The sequence below is a fragment of the Oncorhynchus masou genome, chromosome 29 (genome assembly GCF_036934945.1).
Source record: "Oncorhynchus masou masou isolate Uvic2021 chromosome 29, UVic_Omas_1.1, whole genome shotgun sequence".
Taxonomy (NCBI): domain Eukaryota; kingdom Metazoa; phylum Chordata; class Actinopteri; order Salmoniformes; family Salmonidae; genus Oncorhynchus; species Oncorhynchus masou.
Genome location: NC_088240.1, coordinates 88,743,547 through 88,767,689, shown reverse-complemented (window position 1 = coordinate 88,767,689; position 24,143 = coordinate 88,743,547). Strand labels below are relative to the sequence as shown.

General features: G+C 38.2%; 2 protein-coding genes across 2 annotated transcripts in view; one reads left to right on the top strand and one right to left on the bottom strand.

The window, feature by feature from the left end:
* The first annotated feature begins 1,660 nt into the window (after nt 1–1,660).
* On the top strand, nt 1,661–17,720 carry LOC135520934 (steroid 21-hydroxylase). The gene is made up of 12 exons (XM_064946810.1): nt 1,661–1,997; nt 2,824–3,015; nt 3,156–3,245; nt 3,483–3,637; nt 4,566–4,661; nt 7,597–7,707; nt 7,871–7,957; nt 8,114–8,209; nt 8,894–9,007; nt 15,531–15,697; nt 16,701–16,804; nt 16,989–17,720. The coding sequence occupies exons 1-12, from the start codon at nt 1,865–1,867 to the stop codon at nt 17,234–17,236; spliced, it is 1,593 nt and encodes a 530-aa protein (XP_064802882.1). The 5' UTR covers nt 1,661–1,864; the 3' UTR covers nt 17,237–17,720.
* LOC135520933 (choline transporter-like protein 4) overlaps nt 17,482–24,143 on the bottom strand; it is a 30,419-nt gene continuing 23,757 nt past the window's right edge. Inside the window, exon 22 of the mRNA XM_064946809.1 lies at nt 17,482–17,657. Coding sequence (XP_064802881.1) covers nt 17,545–17,657 — 113 coding nt within the window. The 3' untranslated portion in view covers nt 17,482–17,544. The remainder of the gene's footprint in view (nt 17,658–24,143) is intronic.

Genomic DNA, 24,143 nt, shown 5'->3' with positions numbered 1-24,143 from the left:
CTGACCAAAGGACATCATAAAGACCCTGCCGTGGTGCAACCTAACCTGGGCTGACCAAAGGACATCATAAAGACCCTGCCGTGGTGCAACCTAACCTGGGCTGACCAAAGGACATCATAAAGACCCTGTTGTGGTGCAACCTAACCTGGGCTGACCAAAGGACATCATAAAGACCCTGCCGTGGTGGAACCTAACCTGGGCTGACCAAAGGACATCATAAAGACCCTGCCGTGGTGCAACCTAACCTGGGCTGACCAAAGGACTTCATAAAGACCCTGCCGTGGTGCAACCTAACCTGGGCTGATCAAAGGACTTCAGAAAGACCCTGCCGTGGTGCAACCTAACCTGGGCTGACCAAAGGACTTCAGAAAGATCCTGCCGTGGTGCAACCTAACCTGGGCTGACCAAAGGACTTCAGAAAGACCCTGCCGTGGTGCAACCTAACCTGGGCTGACCAAAGGACATCATAAAGACCCTGCCGTGGTGCAACCTAACCTGGGCTGATCAAAGGACTTCATAAAGACCCTGTTGTGGTGCAACCTAACCTGGGCTGACCAAAGGACATCATAAAGACCCTGCCGTGGTGCAACCTAACCTGGGCTGACCAAAGGACTTCATAAAGATCCTGCCGTGGTGCAACCTAACCTGGGCTGACCAAAGGACTTCATAAAGATCCTGCCGTGGTGCAACCTAACCTGGGCTGATCAAAGGACTTCATAAAGACCCTGCCGTGGTGCAACCTAACCTGGGCTGACCAAAGGACATCATAAAGACCCTGCCGTGGTGCAACCTAACCTGGGCTGACCAAAGGACATCATAAAGACCCTGCCGTGGTGCAACCTAACCTGGGCTGACCAAAGGACATCATAAAGACCCTGCCGTAGTGCAACCTAACCTGGGCTGACCAAAGGACATCATAAAGACCCTGCCGTGGTGCAACCTAACCTGGGCTGACCAAAGGACTTCATAAAGACCCTGCCATGGTGCAACCTAACCTGGGCTGACCAAAGGACTACATAAAGACCCTGCCGTAGTGCAACCTAACCTGGGCTGACCAAAGGACTTCAATCATCCTCCAACTGGGAGCCATATTTCCACCCAAATGCTGACCAAAGAACAATCATAAAGACCCAGTGCTTTGGTGTCAGGTCAACATGGGCTGACCAAAGGACATCATAAAGATCCTGCCGTGGTGCAATTTCTCAGCTGTTATTTTTTTCCACCATATAAATACATTGAAATAATAGTTGGTTATCCAGAGGGTCAAGACAAGACAATATTTACCATGGGCTTGACCAAAGGACCATAAAGATCCTGCTGTGGTGCAACCTAACCTGGGCTGACCAAAGGCTTCATAAAGAAGACCAGAGTGAAAGGTGATTTTTGGGGGGACCAGGGAAGGACATCTTAAAGACCCTGCATAATGACAGCATATGCTGACCAGTGGTGATTGATGGGTGCTGTGGTCAACCTAACCTGGGCTGACCAAAGGACTTCAATCATCCTCCAACTGGGAGCCATATTTCCACCCAAATGCACCATGAGAACAAGCCAAATACCTTCAGTGCTTTGGTGTGTCAGGTCAACATGTTACTGAGATATCCAATGGATTTCTTCCTGTATGTACTGTACAATGTCCTCAGGTAATATACAATTTTTTCTTCCATATAAATACATTGAAATAATAGTTGGTTATCCAGAGGGTCAAGACAAGACAATATTTACCCATCCTTGAGCAGGACCATACCAACACTGAAGAGGGGTGGCACATGCAGGGTCTGTCAGGAGTCCTGTATAAAAGGGAAGACCAGAGTGAAAGGTGATTTTTGGGGGGACAGGGAGAGTGAGACTTAAAGCCTGCATAATGACAGCATATGTGTCAGTGGTGATTGTGGGTGCTGTGGTCATGCTTACACTGTTATGGATCCTGCTCATCTACCTCCCTGGAAAAGGAGACAAAGTTACACAGGGAGAACCCAATGGATGTCAGTCAGCAGGTAATCAATACAATGCTCTTTCTTCCTGTATGTACTGTACAGTCTATGTCCTACAGGTAATCAATACAATGCTCTTTCTTCCTGTATGTACTGTACAGTCTATGTCCTACAGGTAATCAATACAATGCTCTTTCTTCCTGTATGTACTGTACAGTCTATGTCCTACAGGTAATCAATACAATGCTCTTTCTTCCTGTATGTACTGTACTGTCTATGTCCTACATGTAAAGGGCCAACTAGCTGTTGAAACACAGACAAAGTCCTCTTCCCACCACTGTTTGATGTGGCTGGAGAAATGCCATCTCTCTCAAATTCATAGACGGAGCTATCCATGATATCAACATGATAGTTGTAACCATGTTTTGATGCTCTACGGTGTTTGTTGACATTCACTTTGTTTACAAACATTGGAGTAAAACAATCTAATATTTTGGGTTCTGATTGGGGAACGACAGTGGAACTAAGCTCATTAAGGCATTTCTAAGTTATATTCTTTAAGAATCAATGGGTACATATCCTTAATATCATACATATGATGGATGTATCAACTGCTGATTGGCCCTTCAAGGGTCCAGGACAATCTATGAGTCTGTTCAACAATCTATCTCAAAAGCTGCTTAACCTGGAACTCTGCTTATCATCAGATTATAGGCTATGAATGGGCCTTATGTAAACCTCAATGTAAATGGTAGTAGGACAAGTCATTTTCCATATGGGCACGTGGCTTCGCTTGATTAGCAATGGTCAGCAGTAACATCATGAAGAGAATAACAACCAACTTTCCCTTTGTGTTCCTACTGTATGTTATCCACCTCCTCCATCCCAGCTGTTGGGTCTAGACTTCTGCACTCTTTCTATCAGTTCTTTCCCCGTTCTCTCTCTCCCTCTCTCCCTGGCCCTCTCTCTCTCCCTCTGCTGGGCAACATGCTGGAGCTGGCACACGACCACCTGCCCAGTCACCTGACCTCCCTGGCACGTCGCTATGGCAACATCTACCGCCTCAAGTGTGGCAACACCAGTAATGAAGTCACTTCACTCAAGTTAACTCTGTTTCAAGACAGTTAGAATAGTTGTTTATACATGTAATATCCTCAGTATGTGAATGTTTTCAGTATTACAGTACGTTTGTCTTGACTCTGTATGTTGTGTTTGCTGCAGCCATGGTGGTATTAAACAGTGGTGACATCATCAGAGAAGCCTTGGTGAAGAAATGGTCGGACTTTGCTGGGAGACCACATTCTTACACTGGTGAAGAACATGTTACTAGAACCACCCGAGTTTTCCCAGCAACCATCACTCACTTCTGTTACTCTGAGCCAACAGTGCTTTTGATTCAAATGATTTACCCTTCACCTCACTCTCTTTCTCCGCCCTCCATTTCGCCCCACCCCATCTCATCGCTCCCTCCATCTCTTCCTACCTACCTACCTCTCTCTCTCCTTCTCTCTCTCTACCCCCCTCCCTCCCTCCCTACCGGTCTCTCAGGAGACGTGGTGTCAGGGGGAGGCCGCTCCATCTCTCTGGGGGACTACAGTGAGGAGTGGAGGGCCCATCGCCGTCTGGCCCATAATGCACTGCAACGCTGCTCCCAGCAGTCGCTCCATGGGGTCATCCAGAAACAGGCCCTCCACCTGAGACAAGTAGAGATGAAACACATGACAGTTCTAAACCTGTTTTTGCTTTGTCATTATGGGGTAGTGTGTGTAGATTGATAAAATGTGTATTTATTTAGATTAAGGCTGTAACGTAACAACATTGGGGAAAGAGAAAGGGTCTGAATACTTTCAGAATGACCTGTATATGTACAAATTCATTGTTTTACACAATATTTGAACACATTTGATCAGTTTCTCAAAGGAAAGATTCCCTGACCAAGATGGATGAATGTGTGTCATGTTGCTAGGATCCTAATCTGGGTTAAACCAGAACTAAAATATTTTGTCATTTGTTCAGATGCTTGATTAGGTTCTGGTGGTAAGCCAGTTAGAAATAAAGATTTTGGATTTGTGAAGTATCCACCCTCACAAAAAGAATCTCTCAGCTTCAGCATTCTAGAGTTCTATATGTAATTATATGGTTGTATGCTCCTGTATGGTTTATTCAAATGTTAACTCCACGAAGACCTTTGACCTTTCTGGGGGTCAAAACATTGTAATGAACTATAATGGAGCATACACCAATGTGCAGGTATTTTGAACCCTTACACAGAACACATAACACTTTCTCTACCAAGGGAGGGAACAGCAGCATGGAACAAATACACTGTGTTCTGAGAAGGAATGTAAACCAGCATGTACCAGTACACTGACTGACTCAACTGGAGATTACACAATGCAACACAACCTCAGCAACATGCCAACCACAACTTAATGATGTATCACTTGTTGTACTTCTTGTTTGTGGCCCTGTGTAATGACGATGTAGTGGTTTCAAATTGGAAAAGTTGCAACCCCCAAAAAGTTGAAGTTACAAGTCAGCGGGGTAACTCATCTTCTTAAGTTGAGGCAATCAATATTTAGTTTACCGTGAGGAAGTTTATATCTGACTATGTAACCTGTGATCCATCAGGTGCTGCTGGACTATAACGGCAGAGCTGCGGATCTCTCTGAGGATTTCACTGTAGCAGCCAGTAACATCATCACCACACTGGCCTTTGGGAAAGAGGTGAGGATCACACCTGGGTTCAAATAGTATTTGTTGTCTGCACTTGATTGAGCTTTCCTGGCACAACGGAATCAATGGAACAGTCCCAAAAAAAGAAACCACACCCATTTGATCCGGCTGCTCCAGGCAGGCTCAATCAAGTATCTGGAAGAAACACACTATTTGAAGCCGGCTATCTGTCAGTTCTTTGAGTCTGTACAGTGTATACACCAGGACTGGCACCCTATTCCCTATATAGTGCACTACTTGGGCTTTGGTGAAAATCTAGTGCACTATATAGGTAATAGGGTGTTATTTGGGACATAACCCAGAATTAGAATGAAGAGAGACACCAGGTTTGGCCAAGGGATAACCATGACGGAAATATAGTCATGTATTTTATTAACCACTGCGTGGGTAAGCTATCTAAAAGCAGAGACACCATAAGCAGTTATATATCACAGTTGGAAAATTGAACCAGGCTGGTTATCTAGTGGGGTTGGTGATCAAATCAAATCAAATCGCATTTGTCACATGTGCCGAATACAGCAGGTGTAGACTTTACAGTGAAATGCTTACTTACAAGCCCTTAACCAACAATGCAGTTTTAAGATAAATACCCAAATAAATAAATAATAAAAGTAACAAATCATTAAAGAGCAGCAGTAAAATAGCAATAGCGAGGCCATATACAGGGGGTACCGGTACAGAGTCAATGTGTGGGGGAACCAGTTAGTCGAGGTAATTCAGGTCATATGTACTTGTAGGTAGAGTTATTAAAGTGACTATGCATAGATAATAACAGAGAAGCAGGCAGGAAGCTTGGTCCCAGTGTTGTACTGGGCTGTACGGACTACCCCTGTAGTGCCTTGCGGTCGGGGGCCGAACAGTTGCCATACCAGGCAGAGATGCAACCTGTCAGGATGTCCTCGATGGTGCAGCTGTAGAACCTTTTGACGATCTGAGGACCAATGCCAAATCTTTGAGGGGGAATAGCCGTTGGGCGAATAGCCGTTGTCGTGCCCTCTTGCGACTGTCTTGGTGTGCTTGCACCATGTTAGATTGTTGGTGATGTGGACACCAAGGATCTTGAAGCTCTCAACCTGCTCCACTGCAGCCCCGTCGATGAGAATGGGGACGTGCTCGGTCCCCCTTTTCCTGTAGTCCGCAATCATCTCCTTTGTCTTGATCACGTTGAAGAAGAGGTTGTTGTCCTTGCATCACACGGCCAGGTCTCTGACCTCCTCCCTATAGGCTGTCTCGTTGCTGTCGGTGATCAGGCCTATCACTGTTGTGTCATCGGCAAACTTAATGATGGTGTTGGAGTCGTGCCTGGCCGTGCAGTCATGAGTGAACAAGGAGTACAGGAGGGGACTGAGCACGCACCTCTGAGTGGCCCACGTATTGAGGATCAGCGTGGTGGATGTGTTGTTACCTACCCTCACCACCTGGGGGGCAGCCCTTCAGAAAGTCCAGAATCCAGTTGCAATGGGAGGTGTTTAGTCCCAGGGCCCTTAGCTTAGTGATGAGCTTTGAGGGCACTATGGTGTTGAACGCTGGGCTGTAGTCAATGAATAGCATTCTCACATAGGCGTTCCTTTTGTCCAGGTGCAAAAGGGCAGTGTGGAGTGCAATAGAGATTGCATCATCTGTGGATCTGTTGGGGCAGTATGCAAATTGGAGTGGGTCTAGGGTTTCTGGGATAATAGTGTTGATGTGATCCATGACCAGCCTTTCAAAGCACTTCATGGCTACAGATGTGAGTGCTACGGGTCAGTAGTCATTTAGACAGGTTACCTTAGTGTTCTTGGGCACAGAGACTATGGTGGTCTGCTTGAAACATGTTGGTATTACAGACTCAGACAGGGAAAGGTTGAAAATGTCAGTGAAGACACTTGCCAGTTGGTCAACGCATGCTCGGAATACACGCCCTGGTAATCCATCTGGCCCCGCAGCCTTGTGTATGTTGACCTGTTTAAAGGTCTTACTCACATCGGCTGTAGAGAGCGTGATCACACAGTCGTCCATGTGTTTTGTGTATGTGGGTGGTGTGCGTACTGTAATAGCCATGCATGGTTTGTTTACTGTTAAGGTTGTGCAACTTTACGCAATGAATGACATCAAATTGACCAACAACACATTTTGATCCAATAAACTTCCCACTGGGCAAAAACTGGTTGAATCAACATTGTTTCCATGTCATTTCAACGCAAAGAAATCTATGTGATGAAGTTGAATCAACTTGGAAAACTAATTGGATTTGCAAAAACTCATCAATGTAAGGGATTTATTTATCCTTTTACCCAACTTTAACCAACTTTAACCTAAATCCAATGACAAGGTGACATTTTTAGTTGATTTCACATTGAATGAACTCAAAACAATGTTGAACTGATGTCTGTGCCCAGTGGGTTATGTAATAGTACTGTATATTGTTTCAGTGATGAAGTAATATCTCATTATATCCCAGTTGAATCTAACAACAACCTGAAAGGGTTTATCAATCCTTTAGGAAAGAAAAACCTATTGGTGCTTTATGAATAATGTAAAATCATGTTATAGAAGGTGGAAAAGGGTTATGCCACATATGGTAAAGCTCTACTGTACTACTGTGTGTACTGTAAATAATAATCATGTTGATAATAATTATGATAATACTAGGATAATGATAATAATAATAATTATGATAATACTAGGATAATGATAATAATAATAATTATGATAATACTAGGATAATGATAATAATAATAATTATGATAATACTAGGATAATGATAATAATAATAATTATGATAATGATAATAACATTAACAAATGGGATTTTTTTAAATAACTTTTCAAGGAAACAAAGACGCTTTACATACAGTAGTATCAAATGGTAAAAGTGGGACTTCCTGTAATATATTGATTCATTTGTCGGTGTTTGTGACCTTTGTCTATTTGTCTGTGTCTTTTAGTATGAGAAGAGTTCTGCAGAGCTGCAGACACTGCATGGCTGTCTTAATGAGATCGTGTCTCTATGGGGCTCTCCCTGGATCTCTGCTCTGGACTCCTTCCCACTGCTCAGGGTCGGTCAAGTTTATACACTCATACTACACTATCTGACAGGGAAACTGCATGCACAGACAGCTACTCTGATACACAAATTAAAATGTCTAAAATGGTGCAAACAAAAGTGGGAATATGTGATTCTATTGTGGAGTTATATTGATCTGTTCCCATTTGTCCAAGAAATTGCCCAATCCTCCGTTCTCCCGTCTTCTGAAAGAGGTGGCCAGGAGAGATGACATCATCAGAACACATCTGGATGAGTACAAGGTTGGTGTGAATACTGTAGCTTCTTTTTCAAACGTATGTTCAAGTAGCCAGCAGCAAACACAAAGACAATCATGTCAAAGTTTGTAAAAAGCATCTATAATGTAATATGGGTCCATTGGTAGCATATGGAAGATATGAAATGTATTGCTGCCACAGATGCAGGTACCGAGCAAAACATCAGAGGAAGACATGGCCATCACAAGCCTTCTCCTCAACGGCCTTGGGAAGCCCCAGGACACAACACAGGGAGTGGTAGGTTCTTATCATGGTTTACAACCTGAACTCAGATGTAGACGTAAGATAGTGAAGTGAATCCAGGACACTACAATTAGTATTATAGGTTACATTTTCTATAGTATGTATAAACTGAAATTCGTACAATATGTTATGAATTTGCAAAAAGTATGATATGTTGCGTATTCTAATTTGTTGTGGCTAACGTTAGCTAGGTGGCTAAGGCTAACGTTAGAAAGGCTTGGGGTTAGGGTTAGGGGTTAAGGTTTGGAGTTAGATTAAAGGGTTAAAGTTTTGGTTAGGGGAAGGGTTAGCAAACATGCTAAGTAGTTGCAAAGCATCTAAAAAGTAGTAAGTAGTTGCACAGTTGCTGATTAGATAAAAGTTATCCGTGACGAGATTCAAACACACAACCCTTGGGTTGCTAGACATTCGCGTTAAGTTACTTTCTTTCTTATGTAACCACACCAAACGTAACATATCATACTAATTTGGATTTTCCAGATTAACGGTTACTATGTCATGTCTCGTCTATGAGACCAGGCTGTGGTTTATTGTGGTAATCAATCGAAATGACATTGCAAATGCTTACAATATAAGCCTACTAATTGCTATAAATGTGTAATATTAAGTGTTATATTGCGCATCCGAATTGGCACCCATATGCTCATGGTCTGCAGTAAGGACATGGTCCATTCACAGGTCCTGACAGACACTCACGTCCACATGGCCACTGTGGACCTTCTGATCGGGGGAACAGAGACAACAGCTGCCTGGCTAAGCTGGACTGTGGCCTTTCTACTGCACAGGCCTGAGGTACACTACAGAACTCTATACACTACACTACACCACAGAACACAATACACTACGCAACACTACAGAACTCAATACAATAAACGACACTACAGAACTCTATACACTACACTACAGAACTCAATACACTACACTACAGAACTCAATACACTATACTACAGAACTCAATACACTACACTACAGAACTCAATACACTATACTACAGAACTCAATACAATACGCAACACTACAAAACTCAATACACTACACTACACTACACTAAATAACTCAGTACACTACACTATAGAATTCTATACACTACACTACATAACTCCATACACTACACTACAGAACGCAATACTCTACACCACAGAACTCTATACACTACCATACAGAACTCTATTCACTACCATACAGAACTCTACACACTACACTACAGAACTCTACACACTACACTACAGAACTCTACACACTACACTACAGAACTCTACACACTACACTACAGAACTCTACACACTACACTACAGAACTCTATACACTACCATACAGAACTCTACACACTACACTACAGAACTCTACACACTACACTACAGAACTCTATACACTACCATACAGAACTCTACACACTACACTACAGAACTCTACACACTACACTACAGAACTCTACACACTACACTACAGAACTCTATACACTAACACTACATAACTCAATAGACTACACAACAGAACTCTATACAATACACTACACTACAGTATACTACAGAACTCTATACACTACACTACAGAACTCTATACACTACAGAATTAGATACACTATACTACACTACACTACACTACACTACAGAATTAGATGCACTATACTACAGAACTCTATACACTGCACTACAGAATTAGATGCACTATACTACACTACAGAACTCTATACAATACACTACACTACACTACAGAATTAGATACACTATACTACACTACAATACAGAACTCTATACACTACACTACAGAATTAGATACACTATACTACACTACAGAACTCTATACAATACACTACACTACAGAATTAGATACACTATACTACACTACACTACAGAACTCTATACACTACAGAATTAGATACACTATACTACACTACAGAATTAGATACACTATACTTGTCACGTTCTGACCTTTATTTCCTTTGTTTTGTCATTGTTTAGTATGGTCAGGGCGTGAGTTGGGGTGGGCAGTCTATGTTTGTTTTCCTATGATTTGGGTATTTCTATGTTTCGGCCTAGTATGGTTCTCAATCAGAGGCAGGTGTCATTAGTTGTCTCTGATTGAGAATCATACTTAGGTAGCCTGGGTTTCACTGTGTGTGGGTGGGTGATTGTTCCTGTCTCTGTGTTTGCACCAGATAGGGCTGTTTTTGGTTTTCCACATTTATTGTTTTGTAGTGTTCGTGTTTATCTTGTTTTTTTTAAACATGAATCAATATAACCACACTGCGTTTTGGTCCGCCTCTCCTTCAAGTAATGAAAACCGTTACAATACTACACTACACTACATAATTAGATACTCTATACTACACTACAGAATTAGATACACTATACTACACTACAAAATGAGATACTCTATACTACACTACACTACAGAATTAGATACTCTATACTACACTACACTACAGAATTAGATACACTATACTACACTACAGAATTAGATACACTATACTACACTACATAATTAGATGCACTATACTACACTACACTACAGCATTAGATACACTATACTACACTACACTACAGAACTCTATACACTACACTACAGAATTAGATACACTATACTACACTACACTACATAACTCTGTACACTATACTACACTACAGAACTCTATACACTATACTACACTACAGAACTCTATACACTACAGAATTAGATACACTATACTACACTACACTACATAACTCTGTACACTATACTACACTACAGAACTCTATACACTATACTACACTACACTACAGAACTCTATACACTATACTACACTACAGAACCCTATACACTACACTACACTACAGAATTAGATACACTATACTACACTACATAACTCTATACACTATACTACACTACACTACATAACTCTATACACTATACTACACTACAGAACTCGAAACACTACACTACAGAATTAGATACACTATACTACACTACAGAATGAGATACGCTATACTACACTACACTACAGAATTAGATACACTATACTACACTACATAATTAGATGCACTATACTACACTACACTACAGCATTAGATACACTATACTACACTACACTACAGAACTCTATACACTACACTACAGAATTAGATACACTATACTACACTACAGAACTCTATACACTATACTACACTACAGAACTCTATACACTACACTACAGAATTAGATACACTATACTACACTACAGAACTCTGTACACTATACTACACTACAGAACTCTATACACTATACTACACTACACTACACTACAGAACTCTATACACTATACTACACTACATAATTAGATACACTATACTACACTACACTACATAACTCTATACACTATACTACACTACACTACACTACATAACTTTATACACTATACTACACTACAGAACTCGAAACACTACACTACACTACAGAATTAGATACACTATACTACACTACAGAATGAGATACGCTATACTACACTACACTACATAATTAGATACACTATACTACACTACAGAATTAGATACACTATACTACACTACATAATTAGATGCACTATACTACACTACACTACAGCATTAGATACACTATACTACACTACACTACAGAACTCTATACACTACACTACAGAATTAGATACACTATACTACACTACACTACAGAACTCTGTACACTATACTACACTACAGAACTCTATACACTATACTACACTACAGAACTCTATACACTATACTACACTACAGAATTAGATACACTATACTACACTACATAACTCTATACACTATACTACACTACACTACACTACACTACATAACTTTATACACTATACTACACTACAGAACTCGAAACACTACACTACACTACAGAATTAGATACACTATACTACACTACACTACATAACTCTATACACTATACTACACTACACTACACTACAGAACTCTATACACTATACTACACTACAGAACTCGAAACACTACACTACACTACAGAATAAGATACACTATACTACCACCAGGGATACGAACAATGTCGTCTGGAGTACGTCAAATAAAAATGTGATTCACACTTTTTAAAAATGTTTTCTGCTTCACATTTTCAAACAGTCCAACGGGGTTATACATTTGGATGAGGTTTTTTCCTCGCCTGATTAACCTTGTTTCACTGCCAAAAATAAAATTCAACCATCTAGTGGTTAACAACACAATGTCAAATACAGGTATCCTAGTCAAATAATTAACATCCAATCACATGAACCGTTATTCTCTCGTTGGAATTCCACTAACGGTCCGTAGCTGCTGCTCATGTTGGTATCTGTACTGATGGCGCAAAAGCCATGACAGGGAGACATAGTGGAGTGGTAACGCGCAGGCAAGCAGTTGCTCCCGATGCCACTTGGCTACACTGCAGCATCCACCGAGAGGCTCTTCCTGCCAAGGGAATGCTTGACAGCTTGAAAGACGTTTTGGACACTACAGTGAAAATGGTTAACTTTGTTAAAGCAAGGTCCCTGAACTCTCATGTATTTTCTGCACTATGCAAAGATATGGGCAGCGACCATGTAACGCTTTTACAACATACAGAAGTGCGCTGGTTATGAAGGGGCAATGTATTGGCATGTTTTTTGGAATTGAGAGACGAGCTTAAAGTTTTCTTTACTGACCATAATTTTCACTTGTCTGACAAGTTTCTCACATGACTGGCCTATCTGGGTGATGTATTGTCTCGCCTGACTGATCTGAATCTAGGATTACAGGGACTCTCCACAACTATATTCAATGTGCGGGACAAAATCAGGGCTATGATGAAGAAGTTGGAGCTCTTCTCTGTCTGCTTTAACAAGGACAACACACAGGTCTTTCCATCATTTTTTGATTTTTTGTGTGAAAATGAACTCAAGCTTACGGACAATGTCAAATGTGATATAGCCAAGCACCTGAGTGAGTTGGGTGCGCAATTACACAGGTACTTTCCGAAGTGGATGACACAAACAACTGGATTGGTTATCCCTTTCATGCCCTGCCTCCAGTCCACTTACCATATCTGAACAAGAGAGCCTCATCGAAATTACAACAAGCTGTTCTGGGAAAATTGAATTGAATCAGAATCAGAAGCCCCTGCCAGATTTCTGGATTGGGCTGCGCTCAGAGTATCCTGCCTTGGCAAATCCAGCTGTTAAGACACGGATGCCCTTTGCAACCACGTGAGAGTGGATTCTCGGCCCTCATGAAAACTAAATAAAGGCACAGACTGTGTGGAAAATGATTTAAGACTGAGACTTTCTCCAATACAACCCAACATTGCAGAGTTATGTGCATCCTTTCAAGCAAACCTTTCTCATTAACCTGTGGTGAGTTATTCACAATTTTAGATTAAGGTTTTAAATAAGGTTTTATACGTAAGATGGTTAAATAACGAGCAAAATGATTGATGATGATTATTATATTATTATTTGTGCCCTGGTCCTATAAGAGCTATTTGTCACTTCCCCCGAGCCGGGTTGTGACAGAAACTCACACTCATTCTTATGTTTAATAAATGTATTATACAGTGTGTGTGTGTGGCAGGCTTACAATGATGGCAAAAGACATTAATATGATGCTAGAGGGGGTACAGCTGGAGGTTGAATGTTTGTAGGGGACTAATAAAAGTGTGGGAACCACTGCACTACACTACAGAACTCTATTCACTACACTGACCTACACTACAGAACTAGATACACTACATATCACTACACTACAGAACTCTATACACTACACTGACCTACACTACAGAACTCTATTCACTACACTGACCTACACTACAGAACTAGATACACTACACATCACTACACTACAGAACTCTATACACTACACTGCACTACACTACAGAACTCACACTACACATCACTACACTACAGAACTCTATACACTACACTGCACTACACTACAGAACTCTATTCACTACACTGACCTACACTACAGAACTAGATACACTACACATCACTACACTACAGAACTCTATACACTACACTGCACTACACTACAGAACTCACACTACACATCACTACACTACAGAACTCTATACACTACACTGCACTACACTACAGAACTCGATACACTACACATCACTACACTACAGAACTCTATTCACTACACTGCACTACACTACAGAACTAGATACACTACACATCTCAATACACTACACTGCACTACACTACAGAACTCTATAGACTACACTGACCTACACTACAGAACTAGATACACTACACATCACTACACTACAGAACTCTATACACTACACTGCACTACACTACAGAACTCTATTCACTACACTGACCTACACTACAGAACTAGATACACTACACATCACTACACTACAGAACTCTATACACTACACTGCACTACACTACAGAACTCGATACACTACACATCACTACACTACAGAACTCAATACACTACACTGCACTACACTACAGAACTAGATACACTACATATTATATACACTACACATCACTACACTATATAACTCTATACACTACACTACACTACACTGCTCTATACCACACTATAATACAATGCATTACACTACACTACACTACAATACACTACACTACTCTACACACTATACTACAATACAATACACTACACTACACTACAGAATTAGATACACTACAGAAGTATATACACTACACTATATAACTCTATACACTACACTACACTACACTACTACACTACACTACACTGCTCTATACCACACTATAATACAATGCATTACACTACACTACACTACGCTACTCTACACATTATACTACATTACAATACACTACACTACAGAAGTATATACACTACACTGCTCTATACCACACTATAATACAATGCATTACACAACACTACTCTACACACTATACTACAATAACCTACACTACACTACAATACAATACAATGCACTGTATTCACCAGTGTCCTCAGACCTTTGATATATGCTTTTACATAGTATTCTATAGAGATGGAACTAGACTGAAACCCACAGATGTGTTGTTGGCTTGCATTCCATTATAGACTGTAAGTCAAAACTTACGTTTGAGATCACTTCACATGGTGAGATGCTTCTCTCTTTCTCTCTCACTCAATCTCTCTCACTCTCTCTCCCTTTATCTCTCCCTCTGTCTCTCTTACTCTCTTTCTCTCTCACTCAATCTCTCTCACTCTCTCTCCCTTTATCTCTCCCTCCATCGCTCTCTCTCTTTCTCTCTCCCTCTGTCTCTCTTACTCTCTCCCTCCATCTCTCTCTCTCTTTCTCTCTCCCTCCGTCTCTCTTACTCTCTCCCTCCATCTCTCTCTTTCCTCCTCCCTAGGTGCAGTACAGAGTGTATGATGAGTTGTGTTCGGTGCTGGACGGGCGCTACCCTCAGTACAGTGACAGACACAGGCTGCCAGTGCTGTGTGCTGTGATCAGTGAGGTGCTCAGACTCAGACCTGTGGCTCCGCTAGCCGTTCCTCACAGAGCCATCAGAGACAGCAGGTGAATAGAAGCTATACCAGGGGAGGCTGGTGGGAAGAGCTATAGTAGGACGGGCTAAAATTGAATAAATGGAACAGAGTCAAACATTTCCATTTACTTGATGTGTTCCATCAAATCCATTCCAGCCATTACAATGAGCCTGTCCTCCTATAACCCCTCCCACCAGTCTCCTCTGAGATATACTTACTGTAGTACAGTATAGCATTACTGTATATCTCTACTCTATATCATTACTGTATATCATTACTGTATAACATTACTCTACAGAGCATCTCAATCAATGCACTATGGGAAAGTACTGTACAGTTATGTGTAACTTTCACCATCCTAAGGGAGCTTATGTTTTCATGCTGTTACTCTGCTTTGTACAGTACATTTGCCTTGCCAACTTCCCTTCTGTGCCGTTTTTCTACCTAAATGTAATACCTCATCATACAGAACTAATGCATGTTTATACACTGAGTATACAAAACATTAAGAACACCTGCTCATTCCAAATCACAGACTGACCAGGCGAATCCAGGCAGACCAGGCGAATCAGTCTAGATGAAGGGGAGGAGACAGGTTAAAGAAGGATTTTTAAGCCTTGAGACAATTGGGACGTGGATTGTGTATGTGTGCCATTCAGAAGGTGAATGGGCAAGACAAAATATTCCATTGCCTTTAAATGGGGTATGGTAGTAGGTGCCAGGCGCATCAGTTTGTGTTAAGAACTGCAACGCTGCTGGGTTTTTCACTGTCAACAATTACCTGTGTGTATCAAGCATCGTCCACCTCTCAAAGGACATCCAGCCAACTTGACACAACTGTGGGAAACATTGGAGTAAACATGGGCCAGCATCCCTGTGGAACGCTTTCGACACCTTGTAGTCCATGTCCCAATGAATTGAGGCTGTTCTGAGGGAGGGGGGGTACAACTCAATATTAGGAAGGTGTTTCTAATGTTTGATATACTCAATGTATTTGCAATGTATAATTTTGTGTCTTTTCCATATGTGTTCAGTATTGCAGGCTACTTCATCCCTAAGAACACTGTCATCATCCCCAATTTGTTTGGGGCGCATCATGACCCTGCAGTGTGGACGGATCCCTATTCCTTCAAACCAGGTGCTGGGCTATTGAGTGTACTGGCAATGTCCCAAATGGCATCCTATTCCCTATAAGGTTCAGGTTAAAAGCAGTGCACTATATAGGGAATAGGGTACCATTTGGGATGTAGCCTAGCATTGCTTTCACTTGGCTCAGCAACATAGTTCCAGCAGCAGCTAACAGTAGACCCTCTCTCTTTCAGAGCGGTTCCTGGAGGGTGGGGGGGCCTCGACGCGTGCTCTCCTGCCTTTCGGAGGGGGCGCTCGGCTGTGTTTGGGGGAGGCCGTGGCCAAAATGGAATTGTTTCTGTTCACCGCCTACTTGTTGCGAGATTTCCAGTTCGTACCTGCTGAAAGCCAGACCTCTCTACCAGACCTGATAGGAGTAGCCAGTGTGGTACTCAAAGCCAAGGCCTACTCAGTCATAGCACTGCCCAGACCTGGGCCTTGACCTCTCACAGAGTTTGTTCATGTACAGTGATCACATTACATTTCTATCAATCATTCGGCTCTAGAGGAAGTATTCTTATAAGAGAAGTCATATATTGTGTAGTATTGTGCAGTAATGGTGAAGTAATTGGAATGTATAGAATAATATTTTCTATTTCGTATAAATACTTCCTCTTTTAACAACGAAGGATGCATGTCTGACTCCCTAAATAGATACACCATAGGTAGCCAGAATAAGAATGCTGATAGGTTTATTGGAAGAGGGTTGGGCTAAAGGTTAGGGGTTAACTCAGGGGTTAAAGGTTACTACTACTCTGGCAGGGCTGTAACAAACGGTTTGGGTTTGCGGAGGATCCTCATCAGGTTCCTGGACATGTAATAAGGCTTCTGCATTGTTCCATCATTCCTCTCTAGATCTTCCACTGTATGATGGAGAAACACTGGAGTCACTCTACTACTCTACTATAACTTACCATACCTTAATATATTATACCTTACTATACTGTACCTTACCATACCTTAATATATTATACCTTACTATACTGTACCTTACCATACCTTAATATATTATACCTTACTATACTATACCTTACCATACCTTAATATATTATACCTTACTATACTGTACCTTACCATACCTTAATATATTATACCTTACTATACTATACCTTACCATACCTTAATATATTATACCTTACTATACTGTACCTTACCATACCTTAATGTATTATACCTTACTATACTGTACCTTACCATACCTTAATATATTATACCTTACTATACTGTACCTTACCATACCTTAATATATTATACCTTACTATACTATACCTTACCATACCTTAATGTATTATACCTTACTATACTATACCTTACCATACCTTAATATATTATACCTTACTATACTATACCTTACCATACCTTAATATATTATACCTTACTATACTGTACCTTACCATACCTTAATGTATTATACCTTACTATACTATACCTTACCATACCTTAATATATTATACCTTACTATACTATACCTTACCATACCTTAATATATTATACCTTACTATACTGTACCTTACCATACCTTAATATATTATACCTTACTATACTGTACCTTACCATACCTTAATGTATTATACCTTACTATACTGTACCTTACCATACCTTAATGTATTATACCTTACTATACTGTACCTTACCATACCTTAATGTATTATACCTTACTATACTGTACCTTACCATACCTTAATATATTATACCTTACTATATTACCTTACCATACCTTAATATATTATACCTTACTATACCTTACCATACCTTAATATATTATACCTTACTATACTGTACCTTACAATACTGTACCTTACCATACCTTACTATACTGTACCTTACTATACTGTACCTTACTATACTGTACCTTACCATACCTTAATATATTATACCTTACTATACTGTGCCTTACCATACCTTAATGTATTATACCTTACTATACTGTACCTTACAATACTGTACCTTACCATACCTTAATATATTATACCATACTATACTGTACCTTACCATATCTTAATATATTATACCTTACTATACTGTACCTTACCATACCTTAATATATTATACCTTACTATACTGTACCTTACCATACTGTACCTTACCATACCTTAATATATTACACCATACTATACTGTACCTTACCATACCTTAATATATTATACCTTACTATACTGTACCTTACCATACCTTAATGTATTATACCTTACTATACTGTACCTTACAATACTGTACCTTACCATACCTTAATATATTATACCTTACTATACCTTACCATACCTTAATATATTATACCATACTATACTGTACCTTACCATACCTTAATGTATTATACCTTACTATACTGTACCTTACCATACCTTAATATATTATACCTTACTATACTGTACCTTACCATACCTTAATATATTATACCTTACTATACCTTACCATACCTTAATATATTATACCTTACTATACTGTACCTTACAATACTGTACCTTACCATACCTTACTATACCTTACTATACTGTACCTTACCATACCTTACTATACTGTACCTTACTATACTGTACCTTACTATACTGTACCTTACCATACCTTAATATATTATACCTTACTATACTGTACCTTACCATACCTTAATATATTATACCTTACTATACTGTACCTTACCATACCTTAATATATTATACCTTACTATACTGTGCCTTACCATACCTTAATGTATTATACCTTACTATACTGTACCTTACCATACCTTAATATATTATACCTTACTATACTGTACCTTACCATACTGTACCTTACCATACCTTAATATATTATACCTTACTATACCTTACCATACCTTAATATATTATACCTTACTATACTGTACCTTACCATACTGTACCTTACCATACCTTAATATATTATACCATACTATACTGTACCTTACCATACCTTAATATATTATACCTTACTATACTGTACCTTACCATACTGTAATATATTATACCTTAATATATTATACCATACTATACTGTACCTTACCATACCTTAATATATTATACCTTACTATACTGTACCTTACCATACCTTAATATATTATACCTTACTATACTGTGCCTTACCATACCTTAATGTATTATACCTTACTATACTATACCTTACCATACCTTAATATATTATACCTTACTATACTGTACCTTACCATACCTTAATATATTATACCTTACTATACTGTACCTTACCATACCTTAATATATTATACCTTACTATACTGTACCTTACCATACTGTACCTTACCATACCTTAATATATTATACCTTACTATACTGTACCTTACCATACCTTAATGTATTATACCTTACTATACTGTACCTTACAATACTGTACCTTACCATACCTTAATATATTATACCTTACTATACCTTACCATACCTTAATATATTATACCTTACTATACTGTACCTTACCATACCTTAACGTATTATACCTTACTATACTGTACCTTACCATACCTTAATATATTATACCTTACTATACTGTACCTTACCATACCTTAATGTATTATACCTTACTATACTGTACCTTACTATACTGTACCTTACCATACCTTAATATATTATACCTTACTATACTATACCTTACTATACTGTACCTTACCATACCTTAATATATTATACCTTACTATACTGTACCTTACTATACTGTACCTTACCATACCTTAATATATTATACCATACTATACTGTACCTTACTATACTGTACCTTACCATACCTTAATATATTATACCTTACTATACTGTACCTTACCATACCTTAATATATTATACCTTACTATACTGTACCTTACTATACTGTACCTTACCATACCTTAATATATTATACCTTACTATACTATACCTTACTATACTGTACCTTACCATACCTTAATATATTATACCTTACTATACTGTACCTTACTATACTGTTACCATACCTTAATATATTATACCATACTATACTGTACCTTACTATACTGTACCTTACCATACCTTAATATATTATACCTTACTATACTGTACCTTACCATACCTTAATATATTATACCTTACTATACTGTACCTTACTATACTGTATTACCATACCTTAATATATTATATACTGTACCTTACCATACCTTAATATATTATACCTTACCATACTGTACCTTACCATACCTTAATATATTATACCTTACTATACTGTACCTTACCATACCTTAATGTATTATACCTTACTATACTGTACCTAACCATACCTTAATATATTATACCTTACTATACTGTACCTTACCATACCTTAATATATTATACCTTACTATACTGTACCTTACCATACCTTAATATATTATACCTTACTGTATTATACCTTACTATACTGTACCTTACCATACCTTAATATATTATACCTTACTATACTGTACCTTACCATACCTTAATATATTATACCTTACTATACTGTACCTTACTATACTGTACCTTACCATACCTTAATATATTATACCTTACTATACTGTACCTTACCATACCTTAATATATTATACCTTACTATACTGTACCTTACCATACCTTAATATATTATTATACCTTACTATACCTTACTATACTGTACCTTACCATACCTTAATATATTATACCTTACTATACTGTACCTTACCATACCTTAATATATTATACCTTACTATACTGTACCTTACCATACCTTAATATATTATACCTTACTATACTGTACCTTACCATACCTTAATATATTATACCTTACTATACTGTACCTTACCATACCTTAATATATTATACCTTACTATACTGTACCTTACCATACTGTACCTTACCATACCTTAATATATTATACCATACTATACTGTACCTTACCATACCTTAATATATTATACCTTACTATACTGTACCTTACCATACCTTAATGTATTATACCTTACTATACTGTACCTTACAATACTGTACCTTACCATACCTTAATATATTATACCTTACTATACTGTACCTTACCATACCTTAATGTATTATACCTTACTATACTGTACCTTACTATACTGTACCTGACCATACCTTAACGTATTATACCTTACTATACTGTACCTTACCATACCTTAATATATTATACCTTACTATACTGTACCTTACCATACCTTAATGTATTATACCTTACTATACTGTACCTTACTATACTGTACCTTACCATACCTTAATATATTATACCTTACTATACTGTACCTTACTATACTGTACCTTACCATACCTTAATATATTATACCTTACTATACTGTACCTTACCATACCTTAATGAATTATACCTTACTATACTGTACCTTACCATACCGTAATATATTATACCTTACCATACCTTACTATACCTTACTATACTGTACCTTACCATACCTTAATATATTATACCTTACTATACTGTACCTTACCATACCTTAATATATTATACCTTACTATACTGTACCTTACCATACCTTAATATATTATACCTTACTATACTGTGCCTTACCATACCTTAATATATTATACCTTACTATACTGTACCTTACCATACCTTAATGTATTATACCTTACTATACTGTACCTTACAATACTGTACCTTACCATACCTTAATATATTATACCATACTATACTGTACCTTACCATACCTTAATATATTATACCTTACTATACTGTACCTTACCATACCTTAATGTATTATACCTTACTATACTGTACCTTACTATACTGTACCTTACCATACCTTAATATATTATACCTTACTATACTGTACCTTACCATACCTTAATGTATTATACCTTACTATACTGTACCTTACTATACTGTACCTGACCATACCTTAACGTATTATACCTTACTATACTGTACCTTACCATACCTTAATATATTATACCTTACTATACTGTACCTTACCATACCTTAATGTATTATACCTTACTATACTGTACCTTACTATACTGTACCTTACCATACCTTAATATATTATACCTTACTATACTATACCTTACTATACTGTACCTTACCATACCTTAATATATTATACCATACTATACTGTACCTTACCATACCTTAATATATTATACCTTACTATACTGTACCTTACTATACTGTACCTTACCATACCTTAATATATTATACCTTACTATACCTTACCATACCTTAATATATTATACCTTACCATACTGTACCTTACCATACCTTAATATATTATACCTTACTATACTGTACCTTACCATACCTTAATGTATTATACCTTACTATACTGTACCTTACCATACCTTAATATATTATACCTTACTATACTGTACCTTACCATACCTTAATATATTATACCTTACTATACTGTACCTTACCATACCTTAATGTATTATACCTTACTATACTGTACCTTACCATACCTTAATATATTATACCTTACTATACTGTACCTTACCATACCTTAATATATTATACCTTACTATACTGTACCTTACTATACTGTACCTTACCATACCTTAATATATTATACCTTACTATACTGTACCTTACCATACCTTAATATATTATACCTTACTATACTGTACCTTACCATACCTTAATATATTATACCTTACTATACTGTACCTTACCATACCTTACTATACCTTACTATACTGTACCTTACCATACCTTAATATATTATACCTTACTATACTGTACCTTACCATACCTTAATATATTATACCTTACTATACTGTACCTTACTATACTGTACCTTACCATACCTTAATATATTATACCTTACTATACTGTACCTTACCATACCTTAATGTATTATACCTTACTATACTGTACCTTACCATACCTTAACATATTATACCTTACTATACTGTACCTTACCATACCTTAACGTATTATACCTTACTATACTGTACCTTACCATACCTTAATATATTATACCTTACTATACTGTACCTTACCATACCTTAACGTATTATACCTTACTATACTGTACCTTACCATACCTTAACGTATTATACCTTACTATACTGTACCTTACCATACCTTAATATATTATACCTTACTATACTGTACCTTACCATACCTTAACGTATTATACCTTACTATACTGTACCTTACCATACCTTAATGTATTATACCTTACTATACTGTACCTTACTATACTGTACCTTACCATACCTTAATATATTATACCTTACTATACTGTACCTTACCATACCTTAATATATTATACCTTACTATACTGTACCTTACCATACCTTAATATATTATACCTTACTATACTGTACCTTACCATACCTTAATATATTATACCATACTATATGTATTATACCTTAATGTATTATACCTTACTATACAGTACCTTACTATACTGTACCTTACCATACCTTAATATA

Excerpts from the sequence above, each read along its gene's own strand:
- LOC135520934 (XM_064946810.1), top strand. The coding sequence starts at position 1,865 with ATGACAGCATATGTGTCAGTGGTGATTGTGGGTGCTGTGGTCATGCTT. Across the intron at positions 4,662-7,596 it reads CACTGGCCTTTGGGAAAGAG|TATGAGAAGAGTTCTGCAGA; the intron begins GTGAGGATCACA and ends TGTGTCTTTTAG. Across the intron at positions 9,008-15,530 it reads TTCTACTGCACAGGCCTGAG|GTGCAGTACAGAGTGTATGA; the intron begins GTACACTACAGA and ends CCTCCTCCCTAG.